This window comes from Engystomops pustulosus, chromosome 6, assembly GCF_040894005.1.
Source record: "Engystomops pustulosus chromosome 6, aEngPut4.maternal, whole genome shotgun sequence".
Classification (NCBI taxonomy): Eukaryota; Metazoa; Chordata; class Amphibia; order Anura; family Leptodactylidae; genus Engystomops; species Engystomops pustulosus.
Window position 1 is genome coordinate 107,131,809 of NC_092416.1, and position 26,322 is coordinate 107,158,130.

A 26,322-nucleotide genomic window follows, 5' to 3' on the forward strand; every position below is an offset into this window, starting at 1 on the left:
ATCCTCGTTGTTCCTTGGTGGCCAAAGAGGAACTGGTTTCCCTGGCTAAAGAAGATGGCGCTGGCAGATCCATTGCTGCTCCCGCCTCGTCCCGATCTCCTGTTCCAGGGTCCAGTGCTTCATCCCAATCCGCAGACCCTCCAGCTCTCTGCATGGATCCTGAAAGAAAGATACTAATAGCCCAGGGACTATCAGACAAGGTAAGCTCTACGATGAAAGCCCGTCGTAAGGTGGTCACAAAATTTATTCCAGAATATGGATGAAATTTGTATCTTTTTGTGGCTCTGTTCCTCATCAGTTGTCCCCTAATATCTCACTGATACTGGACTTCCTGCAAGCAGGATTTGATAAAGGACTGAATACAATTTCGCTCAAGGTCCAGGTGTCTGCCCTTAGTGCTTTCTTTGATACCTCTCTGGCTGAGCACAAGTGAATCCAGAGGTTCATAAAAAGCTACCTCCAGGCTAAGACCTCGCTTGAGACAAAACATACCAAACTGGGATCTGTCTCTGGTGTTGAATCATCTGATGGGGCCTCCATTTGAGCCCTTAGAGAGTACTAACCTTAGGGACCTAACCTTTAAACTGACCTTCCTTATAGCCATAACCTCAGCTAGATGGCTAGGGGAGTTTCAGGCACTCTCCCTCAAAGAGCCCTATCTTAGAATTGTGGAAGACAGAGTAATTCTAACTATAGATAAGACCTTCACACCCAAGGTATCTTCCAGTTTTCATCATCAAGAAATTGTTTCCTTCCTTTTGCCAGAACCCAAAGAACAGTAAGGAGTGAGCATGGCATACTCTGGATGTGAGGAGATGTCTTCTCCATTACCTGGACATCTCTAAACCTTGGAGAAAGGACGACAACATCCTCCTGCAGTACACGGGGAAGAACAAGGGGAAACAACTGCAAACAACTCTGACTCACGTCCGTTTCCACAGTTCAGAGATACACAAAAGCTCCCCAGGTGCTGGCATCTTTACTGCATGCGTTCCAGTAAAAGCCCTGTGGGTAGTCATGTACCCCGGGTCATAACGATTAAAGCATAGCAATCTTTCTTTCCCGTGTTCCGAGTTCAGCAAACCACCGGCCCCACTCTGCTTCACCGTTGTACAGTGTCCCATGGTTACGCAGCCTGGCTCCAGCTAGAATGCTCATAAATCGCTGTAGTGTCCATAGTGCCCAAACAAACTTGCCGTGGTTGGGTGGAGTGGGGATACTGGACGTAACGCATCTTAAGTCTTCCCATCAGGTGCCCTGGTGCACTCAGTTCTAAGAGGACCTGTCACCTATAAAAAACTCATTAGGAGCTACTTGCTAAAGTAGCAGTGATGGGACTAGGAAGTGGTGAAGCCTGGCAGTCACCGCCGGGCCAATAGAGAGGGGCAGTCCAGGGGAGAAGCAGTGCCTTGGACTACCCCCTCATGAATATGCCGGTTCCAATTGTACTACGCGGCAGTGTCTGCTAGTTTCACTGCTTAAAAAAATTTGTGGATGACAGGTCCTCTGTAAGCCCGATCTGTGCAGGCTGCGCCAGATTTTTGAAGACCATGTGCCTGTATTGAAACACACTGTACATGTTGCAGTTTGCATCACTATTGATAAATCTAGTCCATAATCTATTCTCGTCCATACATCATATAATCTGTAATAAGAGTATTTTATTATCCTTATTAAAATTCTTCAGTGGTTAACCAGCACACCTAACTGAAGCAACTTTCAGAACCTTTCCCATTTTCCACCTTTTTATACCACTCTGACCTCATATTTTAAATTCAACCAAGACTACTTCTTCGATTCTTTTACTAATCAAAATTATCACCCCATGTTTCATGTATCAGTCCATATACATCTTGACATATAGCTTTCTTTACCCAACCTCTTAATAACTAGAAAGATCTTTCTCTGTCAGGTTGGTCTCCTTGAAGGAGGGCAATATTGGTATGTAACCACTAGAGATGACCTAAGATTTTAAACTTCTTCACTGGTTTTGAAATACACGTCATATTCCATGAGGCGATTTTCTACAGGGCAAAACCAATCTCTCATCTGCCTTCAAGGCCTCATCTCTATCTACAGAGCAAATGTCCCGTCCCCCCCCCCCCCATCACCTCACACAAGGAAGTGGCAGGAGACAATCTCCAAGTCTCCATGCTGTCCTTTCATGTGCTGTGCCCTCATGTGCTGTGCTGTTACATAGTGTTACATAGATACATAGATAGATATGAGAAATAGGATATACATAGATGGATAGATATAGACACATACATAGATAGATATGATATAGATTGGATATACATGGATCTGGAGAGCTGGAAACCATGGTTGCTATGTGCCAAAAGAGGTACGAAATGAGGACCAAGAGGCAAAATACTGTTAGGAATAATTCCCAGGGACACCTGGAGCAGAATTATGTATTTCAGGTTTTTTATGCTCAGAATGACGGTTACACTTTAAGTTTTCCAGATCTTTAACTATTTCACAGATCGTCTCTTTATCTTTATACATCTATTGAAGGGATATTCTCTTCTTCATACATCCCCTTTTTGATTGTAACATCTTCACATCCTGGCATATTGATGACAAAATTGGAGCAAAAAGGGGGGGGGGACACAACTATTCTCCCCCTTTCCCCTTTTTCCCCCCTCTCTCTCTCAATCTTTCTAGGAGCAACGGTTACAATTTTCTTCCCCTCAGTAACATGCAATCCTACACAGATCCAAAAAAATCTAAAATTCTATGCCAAAAAACTTGCTGTATACATAACCTCTTTAACCCCTTACTGACCTGGCTTTTTTTTTGGGGGGGTTTCATTTCTATTTTTCACTCCCCATCTTCAAAAATCTTTTTTTTTTTGTATTTACACTTAAAGAGCTGTGTGATTTATTTTTGGCGTAACAAATTGCACTTCATAGAGGTGGTATTTAATATTCCATGGAGTGTCCTGGGAAACTGGAAAAAAATTCAAATGCAGTGAAAATGGTGAAAAAAACGCATTTGCGCCGTTTTCTTGTGGGCATGGATTTTACAGCTTTCACTGTGTCTACTTTATTTTTTGGGTCTGTACTATTACAGGGATGCCACATTTGTATAGGTTATATAGTGCTTTCATACATTTACAACAATTAAAACCACCTGTACAAAAATATTTTTGATTTTGCCATCTTCTGGTGCCAATGACTTTTTCAGATTTCACTTTACGGAGCTATGGGTGGTGTCATTTTTTGTGACTTTTGATTGCTATAGTTTTTAGGACGTGCAAAAAAAAAATTGTTTTTAATATGGAAATACTTTGGGCTCTATTTTCTGTTACGGGAAAACCATTATTATATTTTGATCAGGCATTTTTGGATGCGGCGATACCTATTGTGTTTATGATTATTACTGTTAATATTTATATCAGTTCTAGGGAAAGGGGGTAATTAAAAAATTTTTTTCTTATTTTTTAAAAGCTTTATTTTTATTTTTACTTCTGTTTTTCAGACTACCTAGGGTACTTTAACCCTAGGTTGTCTAACCGATCCTATAATATACTGCCATACTACAGTATGGCAGTATATGGAGATTTTCCTCAACACCGTTCCCCGTTGACGTCACGGGGAGCGGCGATCCTCGGCAAGATGACAGCGCCATGTGCCATGTTTTTGAAAACATCGATGGGTGTGGGTGTTACTGGTAAGTCTTTGCTGCAATATGCAGAAAAGACTTAACGGCTATGGAAAGGGATCAGCCCGTGAGCCCTCTCCATGCATCGGTAAGGGGTTAAAGAGGGATTTCCAGGCATTCAGATTCCAAAATATAACCACTTATTCTCCACTGACAGAAAAAAAGAAATTTTCATAAAATATGAAAGACTTCAGTGACTTACAAATGGCTAGCCAGTTGTCCAACTATAACTTATAATACAGCATCCATTATATAGCCAACCACGTAATCTTGAGTTGCAAACATTTTGAGATAAAGACAGTTGATGAAAAACCATAGTCCAGCAAATGAATCCATTGTAGAGCACAATCTTTCCTTCACCTTTTTTTTTTTTACAGTAGTTTCACAATTGAGGTCAAAAAGGAATATAACTTATTTTATTTTCCTCCTTTCTATCTGAACCTCTTCATGGGACATTATAGTTCTATCAGTAAACCAAATTCCCTGATACAAATTCTCATCACTTTCCTTAGCCATCATTAGCCGCATGGACATGCAAAGATAACTTTTATGGGTTTAGGGTCAAAGAGTTTGCATTCCTGTGCTCATAGTCTCTCACTCACTTTGCTTAATCCACGTGAAAAATGGGTCTCTTTCTCCATTCAAGAAATGTTGGCATTTTTAGCTTGCAGGAGACCGCCGGCTTCCTGCTTCCAGATATCCTGGCACCTCTGACGGTCTTTAAGGGCAGGTTGGACGATAAGTCTCTTTGGGCATATCTGATGGCATACCACAGTAAAACACCTGGCTCTGCTCTTGGTGTCTCCTCTTGCAGATCTGATTGCCATTTCCAGTTCAGAGCCTCAACACCTCAGCCATAGCATCCTTTCCACCACAGATGCAGCATTTGTTGCGTTAACGAATGGTGATAAACGTGCTGCTAGAGGATTCACAGCACACTTAAAAGCATGCCGCTCTGGAAGTCTACTATATAAACTTTTCTGCAAGACCAGCATCTAAAGGGGTATTCCCGAAATATGAATGTCTGATACAAAAACCCATGATGCTAAAAATTAATGAATATAACAAAACTCAATATTATTAGTCACAAAATGGAGCTTAAATAGTTCGATTTTATGATTCACAAAATGTTTTAGCCTCTCTAAAGTAGGCAGAGTTATCACCAAGATGGCTGCCACTGTAAACTACAAGTTCCAAGATCCTTTAGTTCTCAGTAACTCCTTCTACCTCCTATCCTCTGCTCCCAGTGAGGATCTAACAGGTTTTCTTGCTCTGTTACCTTAGTAATGGTGTAACTGCCATCACCAAAACACTAGCCTTACTGGATGCACTGCAACCAACCAACTAGGTTTTGTATAGCACTTTTATTAGTTCAACAAATAATAGGATTAAAACATTTAAAAAGATTTAAAAGTGATTGTATTTATCTTATCCTTTTTGGACATCTGCTTTTTTTTAATTAAATAATTAATCTGCTTTGTTATAAGTTTTATGGGCCATCTTTGCACACCAATCTTTTTTATGGATGTTCATAATGTAGTTTCTATGGGGTGGGCCTAGCATTATAAACTTTTGATACATGCGAAGATTTTGCTGCTATTAGAGGCAGCTGATTGACATTGGGAGTGTCTTGTTGAGAAGGACCTGAGTGTACTAGATCATAAATTAACCCCTTAAGGACGCAGCCATTTTGTAGCTTAAGGCTCAGCCCGATTTTTTTGGATTCGGACTTGCTTCGCTTTATATGGTTATAACTTTTGAACACTGTTACTTATCAAAACGATTCTGAGAATGTTTTTTCCCCACATGTTGTACTTCATTTTAGTGGTAAATTTTGGCAGATAAGTTTTGCGTTTATTTACAAAAAAAAGAAAATATGATACATTTTTTGAAAAATTTGCCATTTTCGAAATTCTAAATCATTGCGTTTTCAGGCAGATTTACCACCTAAATAACTTGCAGAATAACATTTCCCATTTGTCTACTTTACATTTTCATAATTTCTGAAATGTCTGGATAATTTATTTTGATGTCACGCGGCTTACAAATAGAATATCGCTTTTCCGGATTTTCAGAATTGACTATTTTGGGGATAAATACAGTTTTGAATGAAATTTTACATATTTAGCATCAAAACCCCCTATATAATCTACCCATTTTCAAAACTGCACCCCTCAAGCTATCAGAAACAGCTTTTACGAAGATTGTTAACCCCTTGAGATCTTCATAGTAATTGAATCAAAATGGGGGTGAAATTTAGAATGGTCATATTGTTCCCTTATATGTTCATTTAGCACTAAAATTTACACATTTCCAAAATATAAAAAGAGAAAACCCACCATACAATTTGTTCTGCAATTTCTCCTGAGTACAAAGACCCCCCACATGTGGCCGTTACTTGTTTTATGGGGGCACAGCGAGGTGCAGAAGGGAAGGAGGGCGCTGCAGCTGCCAGGATTTTAGTTTCCTCATTGGCCCCTTTTGAAGGCTATAAAATTTTCGCTTTTTCGTTATTGGGGCCATGTGACGGCATTTTTTTTGCGGGATGAGATGCTTTTTCCATTGTTACCATATTGGGGTTGGTATCACCTATTGTTGAAAATTTAGGAACTTTTTTTGAGGGTAGGAGTAGAAAAGCATCAATTCTATACTGGATTTTTTACTTTTTTTTTTTTTTTTTTGGTGTTCACCGTATAGACTAATAATCATGTTATCTTTATTCTATGGGTTGATACGATTACGGGGATACCAGACATGAATATGTTTTCTTACGTTTTACTAAATTTGTCAAACAAAACCCTAATGTGGGGAAAAATCTATCATTTATGTATTGCCGTCTTCCAAGTGGCATAACATTGTTACTTTTTTGGCTACGGAGCTGGTTGATGGCTTGTTTTTTGCGGGACATGTTGTACTTTGCACCAGTATCATGTCTGAGTACATATGGTTTTTTGATCGCATTTTATAGAATTTTTTGTGGGATTGAAAAGGTAAAAATCATAATTTTTGGAGGGTTTATACCAGTTTTTTTTTACGGCGTTTATCGTGGGGGTTCAATAATTTACTTTTATTCTACGGGTTGTTACGGACGCGGTGATACTATATATGTGGGGTTTGTGTTATGATTTAGACTTTTTTTGAGTTATATGTCTCTTTATATGTTTTGGGAGTTTGGGGCATTTTTAGTGATTTATGACTTTATTTTTTTATTGAATAACTTTTTTTTTTACTTTTTCACTTTTATACCATGGGACATGAACAAGCAATCTTCTGATTGCTTCTTCATGATAATATTCTGCAATACTGATGTATTGCAGAGTATTATCAGTGTCAGCCTATACACTTGCATAGGCTGGCACTGTGCCAGTAAGATGACGTCACAGACGCCATCTTACTGGCAATTCTTGCAAGTAACTCTGGGGTCCAGATCGGACCCCAGAGTTGCTATAGCAACGATCGGCGCCCCCCGAAAACGGTTCGGGGGGGGGCGATCGTGGGGGAAAGACCCCCCAGATGCATGTTAGATGCCGCGGTCGCGCTGACCGCGACATTTAACGGGTTAAGCACCCGCGATCGGAGACAACTCCGATCGCGGGTGTTACACTGGGGTGCCGGCTATCAGTCACAGCCGGCACCCCGTGTTTCCCGATGCCGTGTCGGCTCTGGTCGCATAAGCACTGTGGCGAATATATCCGCCACTGAGCGCTAAGTCACTGCGCTCCGTGGCGGATATATCCGCCACGGAGCGTGAAGGGGTTAAATAACAGAATGCAGATATACTCCCTCAGACACCTGTTGCATGTGGATTTTTAGCCCCCAGCTGCATAACCTTAAATTTATCCACATTGAACTTTGTTTGCGAAGTGGATGACCAAACACTCAGTTTGTCCAAGTAACCCTGCAGCCTATGAACATCATCCATTGACGGTGCTATTAATTCCTACCTCTATCTCATTAATAAATTAAATAGCAGTGAGCCAAGCACAGAACCCTGGGGTACACCACTTATAACTGGTGACCATTCTGAGTAGAAATCATTGACCACAACTCTCTGGATACTATGCTTCAGCCAGTTTTCAATCCAATTGCAAATTATTCCTTCCAAACCAATAGACCTTATTTTGCCCATCAGGCGTCTGAGGGATATTGTCAAATGCCTTTTGCAAAGTCCAAGAACACAATAACCACAGCAGCTCCTACATCCAGGCATCTGCTCACCTCATAGAAGCAGATCAGGTTAGTCTGACAACCTCTATCCTTAGTGAACCCATTCTGGCTGTCCTTATGCTTTTTAATATCACATAATCCTCTATTTAGTCTTTAACTGACCCTTCATATATTTTCCCCACAATTGAAGATAAGTTTACAGGCCTGTAGTTGCCTGGCAAAGCTCTAGAGCCTTTTTAAAATATTGGCACCACATTTGCCTTGTGCCAGTCACTTGGCACCATAGCAGTCATTAGGGAATCTTTGAAGATTTTAGACAGTGACACAGCAACAACAGAATGGAGTTCGTTATGAACTCTGGGGTGTAACCCTTCTGGTCCAGGAGCCTTGTACAGATTTATTCTATGCAGCTTAGATTGGATCATGTCTACATTCAGCTGCACTGGCACCACCCACTCCAGAAGTTATTTCTCTTGTCAGCTTTCCATCCTGGTAAAAGGTCACATGGTGACCACTGTCATTGGTCCTACTGCTTGGCACAGTGTGGGAAATATATGACTACGAAACATTTAACCCAACGGTATTCACATTCCCTAATACAGGGTAAATGATTATAATAAAGCTTTATTCATGTATCGTGGGGGAACATGTATAAATAAAACAATATCTTACAGAGTATAAACATCAGATGAAACAATAGGAATGAGTACCCTGCTCGCAAAAGCTTGCAGTCTGTGGATGAAGGGCTGACAGTGATTTGTAAATGGTCAATAAAAATCCCCATAAGCCCCATAAACATAGACCGACATATAACACACAAAAAAGTCTAAATCATAACACAAACCTTACATATAGTATTATATAAAACTTAAAAACCTGCCAAAAATTATGATTAATACCTTCCTAATCTCACAAAAAATGCTATAAAAAGTGATTTAAAAAAACATATGTTCTCCAGAATGATACTGTCGCAAAGTACAGCATATCCAACAAAAAACAAGCCATCAACCAGCTCCGTAGCCAAAAAAGTAAAAATTCTGTGCCACTTGGAAGATGGCGATAAACAGATGATAGATTGATAGATTTATTTTTCACCACATTAGGTTTTTATTTGGCAAAACTTAAGAAAAAATATTGAAGTGTGGCATCTCTGTAATCGTATTGACCCATAGAATAAAGATAACATCGTTAAAAAATCTAGTACAGAATTGATGCTTTTCTACTCGTATCCTCAATAAAATTCAAACATTTTAACCCCTTAACGACTTGGCCTTTTTTAGTTTTTTCACTTCCATTTTTCACACCCCACCTTCAAAAATCTATAACTTTTTTATTTTTCCACATAAAGAGCTCTGTTATGGCTTATTTTCTGCGTAACAAATTGCACTTCGTAGTGACGGTATTTAATATTCCATGGCGCGTACTGGGAAGCGGGAAAAAAATTCCAAATGCAGTGAAAATGGTGAAAAAACACATTTGCAACGTTTTCTTGTGGGCTTGGATTTCACAGCTTTCACTCTGCGTCCCAAATGACATGTCTACTTTATTCTTTGGGTTGCTACGATCACAGGGATACCACATTTGTACAGGTTTTATAATGTTTTCATACATTTAAAAAAATTAAAACCTCCTGTACAAAAAATTTTTTTTTGATTTTGCCATCTTCTGGCGCTAATAACTTTTTCATACTTTGGTGTACGAAGCTGTGGGTGGTGTCATTTTTTGCGACTTTTGATGGCGTTTTCATTGCTATCATTGTTAGGACTGTGCTACCTTTTGATCACTTTTTATTAATTTTTTTATATTTTCCAAAATGGCAAAAAAATGTCATTTTTGACTTTGGACGCTATTTTCCGTTACGGGGTTAAACGCAGTGAAAAAACGTTATAATATTTTGATAGATCGGACATTTTCGGACGCGGTGATACCTAATGTGTTTATGATTTTTACTGTTTATTAATATTAATATCAGTTCTAGGGAAAGGGGGGTGATTTGAATTTTTAGGTTTTTTTAATATAATTTTTTTTTTTAAAAACTTTTTTTTACTTTAACTATTTTTCAGACTCCCTAGGGTACTTTAACCCTAGGTTGTCTGATCGATCCTACCATATACTGCCATACTGCAATATGGCAGTATATGGGGATTTTACTCCTCATTCATTACAATGTGCTGATAGCACATTGTAATGAATAGGTTAAAACGAGACAGCTTCGGGCCTTCGTGAGGCCCGATGCTGTCATGGCAACGGATCACCGCTCCCCGTGACGTCATCGGGGAGCGGAGATCCGCGCCAAGATGGCGGCGCCCATGCGGCGCCATCTTTTTGAAGCCTCCGGCAGCATTGCCGGAGGCGATCGCGGTGAAAGCACCCGCGATCGGTGCTAGCACCGATCGCGGGTGTTACCGGTAAGCTTTTGCTGCAATATGCAGCAAAGACTTACCGGCTATGGAGAGGGCTCGGCCCGCGAGCCCTCTCCATGCACCGGGACCCGGCGCGCGCCGTACTAGTACGGCGCGCGTCGGGAAGGGGTTAAACAATCGTGGATTCCAACCCCAAAATGGTAACCCTGGAAAAAGTCTCAACCCGCAAAAAGTCACATGGCCCAAATAACGAAAAAGCTAATATTTTATAGCCTACAAAAGGGGCCAATTAGAGAACTAAAATCCTGGCAGCTGCATGGCGCTCCTTCCCTTGTGCACCCATTAAACCAGTAACGGCCACATGTGGGGGTCTCTGTACTCGAGAGAAATTGCATAACGTATTGTAAGATGGGTTTTCTCTATCTTTTGGAAATGTGTAAATTTTAAGGCTAAATAAATGCATAACCGACAATATTCTAAATTTCATCTCCATTTTTTATTTAATTGCTATGAAGATCTCAAGGAGTTAAGGATCTTCCTAAAAGCTGTTTCTGATTGTTTTAGTGGTGCAGATTTGAAGATGGGTTGATTATATAGGGGTTTTTTAATGCGAAATATTAAAAACTTTCATTCAAAACAGTAGCTATCCCCAAAATGGTAAATTCTGAAAATACTGAAAAGCAATATTCGATTTGTAAGCCACATGACATCAAAATAAACTATCCTTTTATGAAAATGTAAAGTAGACATCTGGGAAATGTTATTAAACTTAATTAGATGGCAGATCCTTGAAAGCGCAATAATTTCGATAGTGGCAAATTTATCAAAAGAAGAGCAGGCCCGTGCCTGCGCGGTCACTGCTCCGAAACAGGCGCGGGCCTGCTCTTCTGCGCATGCGCAGACTGCAGGATCGCCGGACGAGGGCGCGCAGCTGCGCGCCGAAGATGGGTGAGTAGAAGGGGAAAAGAGGCTACCGGGGCGTGGAGTAGCCGCCTCGTGTAACCTCAGATACGGCTACTCCACGCCCCAGTAGCCGCATAAGTAAATTTGAATATATGTCTAATAAAAGTTAACAAAAAAGTGTGGGGACGTGAGGATTAGCCCTTAAAAGGGCTATCCTCACGTCCCATTGATCCTCCTACCACCCAATCTACCTTTTATCGGTAGATTTGCGGTGGTATATTCCCTTTAATTAATCTGCCATACATACAAGTTTTCAATTAGATGTTATTAAAAAAAAAATTACCTGTGTGAAGATAATCTGTTATAAATGTAGTCAAATGGTCCCTTAGAAACAAGACTGTGGCCCTGGATACGGCCACCTAAGCTCCAGTGATTGCACAAAGAAACTAAGTTTTTGTAAAATCAAATGTCCAGGAGTTACATGTTTCACAGACATCCTGTGGTAATGAACCCTGAATCCAGGTGGTAAGACAGGGCTCAACAGGGCATGTCTGGCGACCGCTGCAAGAGTGTGAGGTGCTTGTATCCGAGGAAGCTATCTGGTTTCTAAGGGACAACTTGGCAACATTAATGAGAAATTATCATCACACAGGGACATTTTTTTTTAAATAACATCCAATTGAAGAAATGTTTACATATGGAAAATGAATTTAAATGTGAATCCCTAAATGGGAATACCTCTTTAAAGGGGTATTCCTATTTAAGAAAATACATTTTGTTTTAATTATGGAAAGTTATACAATTTTCAAATATACTTTCTGTATCAATTCCTCATAGATCTCTGCTTGCTTGGATTCTTTACAAAGAGCTCTATTTTAATTCCAGTGGGCAGAAGTCTGACCATGGTTACGCAGGGGGACGGCTCGTTATAACTCACAGCTCTGATTACTCTGACTGTAATGAGCCGTGTACCTGTGCGACCATGGTCTGATTTCTGTCCACTGGAAGGTACCCTGTTTCCCCTAAAATAGGACATCTCCCAAAAATAAGACCTAGTACAATTTTGTTCAATTTTATAAATATAAGGCCTCCCCTGAAAATAAGACCTAGTGGCAGACATTGCTACATCTCACCCCAAGCCGTACATTAGTATTAGTAGATTTTTTAAATGCTGAAGAAGGTTGTGACTTGGGTGAAGAATTGTGGAATAAAATCACTGACTGTTGCAGGACAAAAACGCTACAAGCAGCTACATGGACATGAAGTGGTCATTGAAGGAAATATCTATTGCTAAACATGAGAGATTGGGGCCAAATATTCCAATAGTTTGGAGAGTTATAAGAATGTTTAAGAAGTTTTTTTTTTCACCAATAAATGTAAATTATTGGTAAGACATCCCCTGAAAATAAGACCTAGTGCCTCTTAATCCCTTCCCGACATTTGACGTAATAGTACTGCATCGCGGGAGGTGCGTTCCCGCATAATGCAGTACTATTACGTCAGAAGATCACTTGTTCAAGCTTGATGTCAGTAATTGTAATAAAAGTAAAAATAAATAAAGGTTTTTTACAATAAAAATAAATAATAAAAGAAAGTCCCCCCAAATACCACATTTCCCTTTACACAAGTAATAAAGTATAAAAAACACTAAATCACGAAAACCCCCCACTTATTTGGTAGCGCTGCGTCCGTAACAATCTGTACAATAAATCCTAATCATAATTGGACCCGCTCGGTGAACGTGGTAAAAAAAAAAAAAAAAAACTTGCCAAAAATTAAAACTTTTTATCAAATTGCTTTACAAAAAATGTTCTAAAAAGTGATCCGAAAAAGTTACAAGCACCAAAATGATACCAATAAAAAGAGCAACTTGTCACGGAAAAAATAAGCTTACAACCAGCTCCGTAAACCAAAAAATACTATAATTATGCCGCTATAAAAATGGCAATACTAAAACAAATACAATTTTTTCTATTCTAGTTTTCCTTCAATAAAATTGGACAAATAAAAATAAAACTATATAAATGAGGTATCACCGTAATCGTAGTGATCTGTAGAATAAAGATAATATATTATTGTTGTTCTACAGTGAACACCCCCCCCCCCCCAAAAAAAATGCTAAAAATCCAAAACAAGAATTGATGATTTTATTTTCCTCCACACGTAAAAAGTTAATAAAATTGCTTCAATAAGCTAAAAACCCACTAAAATGAAGTTTTTTTTACAGTGCATCTCGTCTCGCAAAAAATAAGCCCTTATTTGTCTAAATTGCTTAAAAAATAATTGTATTTTGTATAGCCTATTCCAAACGAGCGTTGTTATAGAACGGTGCGGCGGGTAGTGACTTTCCAACACCGGTCAGACACAGTGATCGGGGCAAGATGGCGGCTGTTCCTGACAGCCATCCATCCTGCCCGATGGACCAGAAGGGTTACGTCCCCCCCACACACCACCAGTTTATTATCGCTGCTATTGGCTCATCAATTCAGACCAGCCAATAGCAGCGAATTTACTTATGACGTCAGTAATACCGGTCACATGTCATGTCCGTGTCGGTGATCGGGGCAGGGTGGCGTTTAAAGCGTTCCAAAGTTATAACCACTTAAATAGACACGTCAGATTTTTAAAAATGGGCCGTGTCAGGAAGGTGAAAAGTGGCTTCAGCGTTAAGGGGTTAAGGAGCAAAAATTAATATAAGACAGTCTTATTTTCGGGGGAAACTGGGTAGACATGGAAGCTTTTTATTAAATGCCAGCAATCTGAGATCTAGAAAACTTTGAGGAATTCATACAGAAAGTATTCTGGAAAAATGTATAATTTGTCATCATATAAACAATAACATTAATTTGCCAAAACAGAAATACCCCTCTAAGCTATAAACTACGAGGCTACGTCCTCAAGGAGTTAATGGATTCTGAGTAGGTGAAGGTCTGAAAGTGGAAAGGTTGAATTAGTAAAATTGGATATTAAAGATGGAAGGCCAAGAGAGCTGGTTGTTGATGAGAGCAGAGAAGCAAATGGGGAGATGGGACTCTTAATAGGTATGTTTAACAAGTTTACCTTGTGGTCAAGGAACTTATCAGGTGAGCTTCCTAGCGTTCAGTGTTCTAAATGCACGCAAAGAAGGAATGGGCGGAAAAGCCTTTTGCATGTGGACCTTAAAAGATGCGAAGGGTACAGAAGGAATGACCTGGAAATTACATTGCGGAGTAGTCCTATCCCTCATCCCTGCCGATTTTTGGTTCTGAAGCAGTGAGAGATATGTAAACTGTTGTAGAACATAGCAGCAGGGGAGGCAGTTGGATCCATTTTAAAGTGACAGACAGAATGTCAAAGGACTTGAGGGAAAAAAAGTTCATGAACAGTTTCTAGTTTATTACACACAAAGCTGGGATACCAGAGAGCACATTTTAACTGGGGTTGAGTGTAAAAGGAGGGATACACTGAATCTTAATAAGATTAAGTCCCCTTCCGCAATCAGAAGTCGATAAAATGGAGACAAAAGATACTTCAGAGATTTTATAAGAGGTTATTTCTCGCTTCACAAAAAAACATTGTGATATGTCAGCATAATTACAGCTGAACACTGCATTCACAACAAGCTAATTTAATAAGTAAAGTCCTGAAATAGGTCTTCCTTCGCAGTACAGGCATGAGCTAGTTCCTGTTTCTGCAAATACCCTATGCACCATTACAGCACACTTAGAATGCCTCCAACGCAAACAGTACTTGTAAATGTAACACAGAATTTGTAATACACTACATGAGACCTATTTTTAATAGAAATTGATGGTTATATCACTTTTTATCCTTAATAGGTATGTTTAACAAGTTTACCTTGTCATGCCATATGTTTCTCCCTTTCCTAATGTTGCTGTAATTCTAAGTTAGGTGGTGTACACGGAGGGTATTTTCTTGAGAGGAGACGTTAGTGTTTCTGGACTAGAAATGTGTTGCTGGATTCCACTATACAAATTTTGTTTCCACAGAGTTTATGCCATATGTTTTCCAAGTAATGTCTTTGCTCTTGGAGATGCACAAAGATGACATCCCCACCTCATACATGGTCTTGTTTCCGCACCTACTTCAGCCAGTTTTGTGGGAGCGTACTGGTAACATTCCCCCTTTGGTGAGACTCTTGCAAGCCTACTTGGAGAGAGGAGCGAGGACAATTGCATCCAATGCCACTGATAAAATCGTGAGTTGCTAGCTATTTAAAGTATTGTCTGCTTTCAGCAACTACTGTATGTACTCGATAAAAGCAGAGGTACCGAATTTTATTACAAAACACTGGGAAACCTATTGACTAAGAGTAAAAGCCTAGGGTGGGAAATGCATTAGTCACAGCCTCCAGCCAGTATGAAGCTGACCAGCTTATAACCTCTACACTGAAAGCCTGCCAGCCCCTGTAGAATGTAAAGTGCAGTATGACTGGAGCTCAAAAGTCTCTTCAGAATCCTTTATTTCTCATATATAAAATTTCTTGTAACACGTGAAGCAATTCGACCAAAAGACTTCAGTGAGAATAAGATGCCATTCAGACACAAAACCACTACCGTTTTTCTTATCCTCAGATATCCTCCATAGTCCAATTTGCTTTATAGAGAAGATATATACAGACAGTCTAGACCAGTGGTTCTCAACCTGTGGGTCGGGACCCCAGCGGGGGTCGAACAACCAAAACCGGGGGTCGCCTATAGCCATCAGAGCCGCAATTTTACTGTGTTTTTACTGCGAGTTGCTTGGTTTGGGGTCACCACAGCATGAGGAACTGTATTGCGGGGTCACAGCATTAGAAAGGTTGAGAACCACTGGTCTAGACAGTTTCCACACAATTAAATTTTAATACCAGATCTACTCGCATAAAAACAGATAAAAATGTGCATTTTACAAATCCATGAGGACGCCAGTCATTGCCCGACCGTGGGTTTTGCCTCTCGGCTTCTTCTGGGGCAACATGCGTGCCTGCCCCTGCCGCGTATAGCGTGCCTGCCCACCCGCCTCACTGTTTCCTAGATCTCGTCATGCTTCATTATAGGGATCTTCACTGGTCATGCAAATAGCATCTCACACAGGTGCACTGTTTTAGCCCTGGCTAATCATAGCCATAGTTAGTTGCTAGGGGTGTCCGTTTGCTGGATTAGATGTTCGGTCAGCAGTATCTGTCGCACAAACATCTGGTTCGCTCATCTCTACTTGTTATCAGAGTAATCTGTGTTGTATGTTATGAGCCGTGCATCTGTGTGGCATTGCATTACCGGACAGAAATCTGTCCATGATAAACAATAAAGATTCCTGTAGAATGAAAGCAAGCAGAGCTTCATAAGGAATTGATACAGAAAGTATATTCCTAAGTATATTATTCCAAAAATTTTATTGCAAAAACATCAGTTACTTTCCTAAAGTGGTACTACAAGTAACCGTGAGAGCCTATAATCAATGTGTACTGCAGCATTGTCATGTTTGTCCTAGTAATGTTTGTGGTTTAAATGTGTTGCAAGGTTCTGTTTGACGTGTAAGCACCATTCTATGCATTTTTTGCTCATTTCTTATTTCTTTGTCAGCCTGGACTCCTTGGCGTCTTCCAGAAACTTGTTGCCTCCAAAGCCAACGACCACCAGGGATTTTACTTGCTGAACAGCATCATTGAGCACTTGCCTTTGTAAGTAATGTTAAATGTTTATGTGCCGTATATACCCGAGTTTAAGTCGAGACCCCTAATTTAAACACAAAAAAACTGGAAAAACCTATTGACTCGAGTGGAGGCAGACGGTGGGAAATGCATTGGACATAGCCCACCCCAATATATAACCTGCCAGCCCTCTGTAGTATATAGCCTGCCAGCCCCTTCCCCCAATATAATGTCTCTGTCCCGCACGGTCCGTCACAGGCAGCATGACGTCAGCCGCTTGCTGACATGGTGTGTGCCGATGCTGGGGCACAAATTAGAATGTTGGCGTGCATCTGATGTCATGATGCCTGCAACAGCTCGGGACTTTGAGCCGATGCCGAGGCCGCGATGTACCTGCTGGCGGGGGACATCGGAAGGTGAGTACACTTCTTTTTTTTTTTTTTTATTTTCTTGACTCCAGTGCAAGCCGAGTTGGGGTTTTTCAGCACATTTTTGTGCTGAAGTCTATCTAATATCAAGCTATATACAGGCGGTCCCCTACTTAAGAACACCTGACTTACATACGACCCCTAGTTAACGGACCTCTGGATGTTGGCAATTTACTGTACTTTAGTCTTGGGCTACAATAAACACCTACAACAGTTATCAGAGGTGTCTGCAATGAAGCTTTATTGTTAATCCTGGTTCTAATGACAATCCAACATTTTTAAAATCCAACTGTCACAGAGACCAAAAAAAATTTGGCAGGGGGTTTCAATGATAAAGTATACAGTTCCGACTTACATACAAATTCAACTTAAGAACAAACCTACAGTCCCTATCTTGTATGTAACCCGGGGACTGCCTGTATACGAATATAAATATATTATATTTTGTATTCTGTTATATATTATAAAATGTATACATATTACCCCTGCTGCTCTAGGGCAGAAGTTTCCAAATATACAATATTGATTTGACAACGGCTACAACGATTCAGCATTCGTTACCACTGGACAGCTGTGTGACATATATTGAGACTTATTGGATTATGGAAAAAGAGACATAAATACATATGCTAAGGAAATTAATTGCATCTGCAGGGTTAATGCCAAAAACCTACCATTAAGTACCTTCCAAAAATTTAAATTCTTTTTAATTGAGCTGTATTAGGGTTCACGTTAGCATTTTTGTTCGGATTAGCAAAAATCTTAATTTTTGGCATGTTTTTTTTCCTTTTTTTTTTTTTTTTTGGGGGGGGGGGGGGGGGGGAGTTGCCGATTTAAAGACCTGTCACCGAAACTTCACCACCCAGACTTAACAATGCCTGCTGGTGAAGGGATACAAGTCCTCCATATATCAACTAAAATCCGCTGCCAGTGAGACACTGTACCTTAATTACAGCCATTTATCTGATATGAAAATTAGCTTAGATTATTTTGACTGACAAAATGTCTCTTCAAATCACTGTCTTCCCTCCTTGTACTTAGGGAACTGTCTGCTAATATTAAACTACAGACCTATAAAGTTTTCTTTTGGGCTTGGATTTTACGGCTTTCACTCTGCACCCCAAATGACGTGTCTAATTTATTCTTTGGGTCGGTGTGATCACGGGGTTAACAATTTGTATAGTTATTTTTTTTCTTTAGCAAAAATTAAAACCTACTGTAAAAAAACAATCGTCCCCAAGTGGCGCCGTCTTTTTGAAGCCGCCGGCATAACATCCGCGATCGGCCCGTGAGTCCTCTCCATGCACCGAAACCCAACGGGTTAAAGAGAACCCGTCATGCAAATATATTTTCATAAACTGCCATTAGAGAGCATTGCCTCTATCCCTCCATTGTCCCTCTACATGCCTCTAAACCTAAGCAATGAGGTCCTAAAGCTGTATGCAAATGACCTGTGAAATGTCCAATGAAGCATTAGCATATTCAAGCTGTCCACCTTATTAATGAGTGGGAGGCACAGCCACGCCCCCAGTGCATGACTGACAGCCTGTATAATGATGTGAGACTGTATAATGTGCTTCCTGGTTCTGGTGGCCACACCCACTGCAGCCTGTGTGCGTGTGTGTTTAGGAGAGATACAGCAGCTCCAGGCAGCCATGTTACAGCAGAACATGTCAGATTCATGTGTAGCTGATGTCTGTGTCTCTGACCTGTATATTAGGAGGATGCAGCATGTCAGCAGATGCAGCACACACGCTAGCCATGCTTTACTATACATTACACACAGACATGAGCAGGGAGAGGGGAGGGGGTAACAGGAGTGACATCACTGCCTCTGACCATGTGACCTGCCTCATTTACATGATAAAGAATAGATGATTTTACAATGAATAATGTATGAAATAACTAGATAAAGGCTGGGATGGGATCTTTGTGAGCTGCTCCAACAGGTAGTAGTGACAAGACTAGTGACACAGACCTGATGACAGGTGTCCTTTAAAGAGAGATGTAAATTGGTAGCATAAGGTCAAGGAGAGTTTAAAGGACACCTGTCATCACGTCTGTGTCACTAGTCCTGTCACTACTACCTGTTGGAGCAGCTCACAAGGATCCCATCCCAGCCTTTATCTAGTTATTTCATACATTATTCATTGTAAAATCATCTATTTTTTATCATGTAAATGAGGCTGGTCACATGGTCAGAGGCAGTGATGTCACCCCTGTTACCCCTCCCCTCTCCTCCCCCTGCTCATGTCTGTGTGCAATGTATAGTAAAGCATGGCTAGTGTGAGTGCTGTACCTGCTGACATGCTGCATCCTCCTAATATACAGGTGAGAGACACAGACAGCAGCTACACATGAATCTGACATGTTCTGCTGTAACATGGCTGCCTGGAGCTGCTGTATCTCTCCTAAACACACACACATGCACACACAGGCTGCAGGGGGCGTGGCCACCAGCACCAGGAAGCACATCATTATACAGCCTCACACTATTATACAGGCTGTCAGTCATGCACTGGGGGTGTGGCTGTGCCTCCCACTCATGAATAGAGTGGACAGCTTGAATATGCTAATGCTTCATTGGACATTTCACAGGTCATTTGCATACAGCTTTAGGACCTCATTGCTTAGGTTTACAGGCATGTAGAGGGACAATGAAGGGCTAGAGGCAATGCTCTCTAATGGCAGTTTATGAAAATATATTTAGTTTAGGGGGGTTATTTTGCATGACGGGTTCTCTTTAACATTGATGCATGATGTCAATCACAGAGGAGGTGGTTCCCCACCTTGACTTCAAACTTCAGGAGATCTGGTTAGTGATGTCTTTGGATGCAGGATCATCAGTTACAGTAAAGGGTGCTTTCCCCAAGGAGGCTGGTCACCGTAGAAAGACAAATCACTGTTTATTTGAAAATTTTGAAAAATAAATATTTGGTCAATAACAAAAGTTAATCAAAATGCCTATATATATATATATTTATATATATATATATTTATATATATATATATATTTATATTTATATATATTTATATTTATATATATTTATATTTATATATATTTATATATATTTATATATATTTATATTTATATATATATATATATATTTATATTTATATTTATATTTATATTTATTTATATTTATATATATTTATATATATTTATAATATTTATATATTTATAATATTTATATATTTATAATATTTATATATTTATAATATTTATATATTTATAATATTTATATATTTATAATATTTATATTATTTATATATATTTATATATTTATATATATATTATCCTTTGATAGAAACAACCGTGGTCAAACATTTTCTATAAGTCTTGACAAGGTTGGCACACACTGTTGCTGGTTTGTTAGCCCCAAAAATTCTCAGGAGATCATCTGCATGGACCAACAGTGTGTGCTAACCTTGCGAAGGTTTATCACAAAAGTTTATTTATCCTTTTGTTGGCAATGACAGAGGTCAATGTATTGAGATGAACTTTTGTTATTGACCAAATACAGGCGGTCCCCCTACTTAAGAACACCCAACTTACAGACTACCCCTAGTTACAAACAGACCTCTGGATGTTGGTAATTAAATGTACTGTACAATAATCTGTAACAGTCATCAGAGGTGTCTGCAACTGCGCTCCATAATAGTACAGCATGGCGAGAACTGTCTTAACAACGCTTGCGGTACTTTTCTGGTGCACGATAGGTGTGGGCTCAAGTTTGGAGCCATCACCGTACAGAACTGGTGTCAGTTGCATATCGCAGCTGACACCAGTCTATAACACCCACAAACATAAGCGCAATATGTAAAAGGCTTTTGCCGTGGATCCTCTGCTGGCAGCCCTGGGGGAGCCGGGTGCCTGTCTACTTGCAGGACCCGGCTGTAACCCTCGGAGTATGCTGCCCATGCTCGGTGTATTACATTACACAGTGCAATACATCTCTATTCCACTGTATAAACTAAATCTGAGGTTGAACAAGTGATCTGAAGCATTTAGGACCACATTCCCACATCAGGAAACATGACTTATTAATCAGAGACCTGACATTTCACAGTGGCACAATCTGGGCGTCACATAACGGGCACAAACTTCCCAGAAATACTGTATATACTCGCGCATAAGCCGACCTGCGTAAAGGCCGAGGCCCCCTTAATTTTACCACCAAAATTTGGGAAAACCTATTGACTCGAGTATAAGTTAGGGGGTTGGAAATTCATTGATCACAGCCACCCCAGTATTATAGCCGGCCTGACCAATGTAGCATACAGCCCGACCTGACCAATGTAGCATACAGCCCAACCTGCCCCCCACTTAAAAAAAATAATCTTGCATACACAAACCCTCCGGCGGCCCCGATGCTCAGCGTGGCTCCTCTTCTTTCTTCGATCTTCATTAACAGCCGGCAGGGCACGGCCATGTTATCTCCTCGCCGGCCCCTACTATGATGTCATCAGCGGCCGCATCATAGTTATATCCGGCCCGGATATTACATGGCCTTGCCCTGCCGGCTGTTAGAGAAGAACTAAGAAAAGGAGCCGCATGGAAGACTAGAGGAGCTGAGCATCGGAGCCGCCGGAGGGTGAGTATATAAGTTTATTTTTTTATTGACTTGTGTATAAGCAGAGGTGAGGTTTTTCAGCACATTTTGTTCCGAAAAACTCAGCTTTTCTTATATTATATATACTTGTGTATAAGCCGAGAACATGTGTTCCTTGCTAAATGTGCCCCTCTGTGGGAGGGGTCTGGTTCCAGCTTCAACCCTAGCCTGCTTTAGGAGTGGAGTCTGGGACAGTCCGCTCTGGGTGGGTCTGAGTCAGATGTCAGCCCCAGCATAGTCTTATTACTAGAATGGTCTCAATTGGCTACTTAAGCACAGAAAACAGGGGCTCTAACAATTTTCTTGCATGTTTAGACGTCTATTTACACTATGTATTATGGACTAGTAGTTATATTTTTACATTACTGAAAATCTTCTACTCTTTGGCTAAAAGTATTCCTTAAAAATGGTGAGAAGAGTATTTTTTACCCTTCTGGAGAAATATTATTGCAACCGCTGGTTGGTGGGGAAATGGTCGTTACATTCCTTCTCTGGTAATGTCAGTCGACATGATGGCAGTGGCCTTCCTAAACGGGCAAGAAGGCGCACACAGTCCCTCACCAATAACTAACCTTTGAGATTCTTTTTAACATAGCAAGGCACATAAGAAAAAATATTGTCACAGCAAGTACACCACTGCCTCGTCACGTGACTTGGGATACAACTGTACAGGTTAATTTAGACACCTCAAACTTGCGCTCACATTTCACTCACACAAATTGAGCATAAATCAAACCTCATACAGCTCCATCTCTCCAGATATTATCCGCTAACACCACTTATTTCATTTATACTGGCACCAATAAGTATCCCACTCTACGTCCACTCTTGCTTCTTAAGCAGTTGCCTTATTACACCACTAGACATACACACTCAGCACTCCAGCAGTTATAAGGCTATGAGTTCGTAGAGCATACAGGGAGTACAGAAGTAAAGTAAACTCTTTCATTACAAAAGGTGTACAGTGTGCCCAAAAAGATGATAAAAACAAAAGAATTACAAAATAAAATGACACACAACACTGCAAAACAGTTATAATAAAAATGGAGAAAAATAATAAACGTACAAATTAAAGAAATTCCTGATTTCCTGGAGGTGGGAGAAATATGGAACACCCAGCTTGTCAGGCAGCCCCCATAAAGTGCACACCATTTCCTGTATCTCATGAACCAAAACAGAAGATATAAAACAATGTTTCAGAACCTCTCATTGATGACTACCACAGGGTCATTCAGGACTGGACAAAGTGTTAATGAGGTGGAGATTCCAGGAATATTTAAACAGTTCTTTATTTTCAAGTCCTGATGCAGGAGTAGGGGTCGAAGGTTACCAAATGTCCTTTGGGGTCTGCACAGACCAGTCTTCAGGTCAGTTTATCAGGCTGTAAAAACTCCAGGATGTCATAAAAAGCAGCCTGCACACTTTCAAAGATGCCAATTGTCATACCGTATATTTCCATTCTATACACTTAATATAAGTCCTTCCATGACGCACACAAACACAGATTTCTTAAGCTGTTGTCAGTTAACCAATATCATCTTGAATTCATACAACCTTAAAGGAAACCTACCACTTGTAGTGGCAGGTTTCCGATGGCGATACCGGGCACCAGCTCAGGGTGAGCTGGTGCCGGAGCTTATTTTAGTTAGTGTTTTAAACCGCGGTATCGCGGTTTAAAACACTTTTTAAACGTTACAGCCGGCGCAGGCAGGTACGCGCTCGGCGCTTACCGTGCACGCGGCTACATAGGAAGTGAATGAGAGCCGCGTGCACGGTAAGCGCCGAGCGCTTACCTGCCTGCGCCGGCTATAATGTTTAAAAAGTGTTTTAAACCGCGATACCGCGGTTTAAAACACTAACTAAAATAAGCTCCGGCACCAGCTCACCCTGAACTGGTGCCCGGTATTTCCATCGGAAACCTGCCACTACAAGTGGTAGGTTTCCTTTAAGATGACCAGACTTTGGGAGACCCAAAACGATCTCTGTGCCACCAAGAACAGGCAGGTGGAAAATTCTGCTTGATGACTCTGAACAAGCCCTTGGAACTTTGTTCCATCATGTAGTTGGGACTTTGGGACTTTATACTAGGATATGTGTTCCCTGCTCTAATTCTACTTTTACTGGTTGCTATGGAATTATTCTTGCATGACCCTGTCTTATATTCAAATAGATCTGAAAACCACATTCTCTGGGTGCAGAAGATGGCTATCACTATCTTATTCATGGATTTTGCTGGAAATGCCAGATCTCCTGAGTCAGATTTATCATATTAACCTCTAGATGGTAGACTGGAACCTGACAGCTTACTTAAAAGAAAAATAAATAAAACTTTAACCCCTTAGCGCTCCGCGCCGTAGCTGTACTGCGCAGCTTCCGACGATTAGCGCTCAGCATAGCAGCCGAACCGGCATCGTTAGCCGCGGGATTTCAGCGGTAATTTACCGCTGACATCCCCGGCTAACACCCGCGGTCGGAGTGGGCTCCAATCGCGGGTGTTTAACCCGTTAAATGCCGCGGTCAACGCGACCGCGGCATTTAACATGCCTTCTGGGGGTCTTTACCCCACGATCGCCCCCCCTCCCCCCGCACCGTTTTCGGGGGGGGCGGCGATCGCTGTTTTGGCTCCTCTGGGGTCCGATCGTGACCCCAGAGAAGCCTGGAGGGTTTACCTTTAAGATGGCGTCTGTGACGTCATCTTAAAGGCAAAGTGTCAGCCTATGCATCTGCATAGGCTGGCACTGATAATACCCTGCAATACATTAGTATTGCAGAGTATTATCAAGAACAAGCAATCAGATGATTGCTTGTTCATATCCCATGGTGGATCATGTAAAAAATGTACAAAATAATGTTTTTCAATAAAAAATTACTTTATATGTTTTGGGGCTTATGGGCATTTTTAGTGATTTATAAAAAGACATATAACGCTCAAAAAAGTCTAAATCATAACACAAACCCCACATATATAGTATCACCGCGTCCGTAACAATCCGTAGAATAAAACTAAATAACTATTGAACCCATATGATGAACGCCGTAAAAAAAAAATCAAAAACCCGCCAAAAATTATGATTTTTACCTATTATATCCCACTAAAAATGCAATAAAAAGTGATCAACAAAACATATGTACTCCAGAATGATATTGTTGCAAAGAACATGTCCCGCAAAAAACAAGCCATCAACCAGCTCTGTAGCCAAAAACGTAACAATGTTATGGCACTTGGAAGACGGCGATGCAAAAATGATAGATTTTTCCCCACATTAGGGTTTTATTTGGCAAATTTAGTAAAACATAAGAAAAAATATTCATGTCTGGTATCCCCTGTAATCGTATCGACCCATAGAATAAAGATAACAGGATTATTAGGCTATACGGTGAACACGAAAAAAAAAAAGTAAAAAAATCCAGTACAGAATTGATGCTTTTCTACTCATGACCTAAAAAAAAGTTTTTTTTCAACAATAGGTGATACCAATAGGTGATACCAACCCCAAAATGGTAACACTGGAAAAAGCATCTCGTCCCGCAAAAAAAATGCCGTCACATGGCCCAAATAACGGAAAAGCGAACATTTTATAGCCTTCAAAAGGGGGCAACCAGAAAACTAAAATCCTGGCAGCTGCAGGGTGCTCCTTCCCTTCTGCGCCTCGCTGTGCCCCCATAACACAAGTAATGTCCACATGTGGGGGGTCGCTGCACTCAGGGGAAATTGTAGAACAAATTTTATGGTGATTTTTCTCTATCTTTTGGAAATGTGTAAATTTTAGGGCTAAATGAACGTATAACCGACAAAATTTGACCATTCTAAATTTCACCGCCATTTTGATTCAATTACTATGAAGATCTCAAGGGGTTAACAATCTTTGTAAATGCTGTTTCTGATAGTTTGAGGGGTGCAGATTTGAAAATGGGTTGGTTATATAGGGGGTTTTGTTGCTAAATATGTAAAATTTGATTTCAAACAGTATTTATCCCCAAAATAGTCAATTCCGAAAATACGGAAAATCGCTATTCGATTTGTAGGCCGCGTGACGTCAAAATAAATTATCCAAACATTTCAAAAATTATGAAAATGAAAAGTAGACAAATGGGAAATGTTATTCTGCAAGTTATTTAGGTGGTAAATCTATCTGCCTGAAAACGCGGTGATTTTGAATTTCGAAAATGGCAAATTTTTCTAAAAATTCATCATTTTTTTCTTTGTAAATAAACGCAAAACTTATCAGCCAAAATTTACCACTAAAATGAAGTACAACATGTGGGGAAAAAACAATCTCAGAATCGTTTTGATAAGTAACAGTGTTCAAAAGTTATTACCACAGGAAGAGACACTGGTCAAATTTCAAAAAAAAGTTGCGAGCCTTAACCTGCAAACAGGCTGCGTCCTTAAGGGGTTAAAATCTTACATTGGAACCCCCCTCCCCCTCCCCAAAAACAATTACATTGTAAAATGAAAACTAGTTGAATCTTGTATTAAATCTATCAGTCTAAAATTGGGTAAACAATTGTTAAAAAATGGGTATTCTCAACAACGATGTGGATGTACT

At 40.3% G+C, this 26,322-nt stretch overlaps 1 protein-coding gene across 1 annotated transcript in view; it reads left to right on the forward strand.

Annotated features, from left to right (window-relative positions):
• CSE1L (chromosome segregation 1 like) overlaps positions 1–26,322 on the forward strand; it is a 245,821-nt gene that overhangs the window by 111,474 nt on the left and 108,025 nt on the right. The window contains exons 12-13 of the mRNA XM_072110531.1: positions 15,089–15,297; positions 16,664–16,761. Of these exons, the coding sequence (XP_071966632.1) occupies positions 15,089–15,297; positions 16,664–16,761 (307 nt within the window). The remainder of the gene's footprint in view (positions 1–15,088; positions 15,298–16,663; positions 16,762–26,322) is intronic.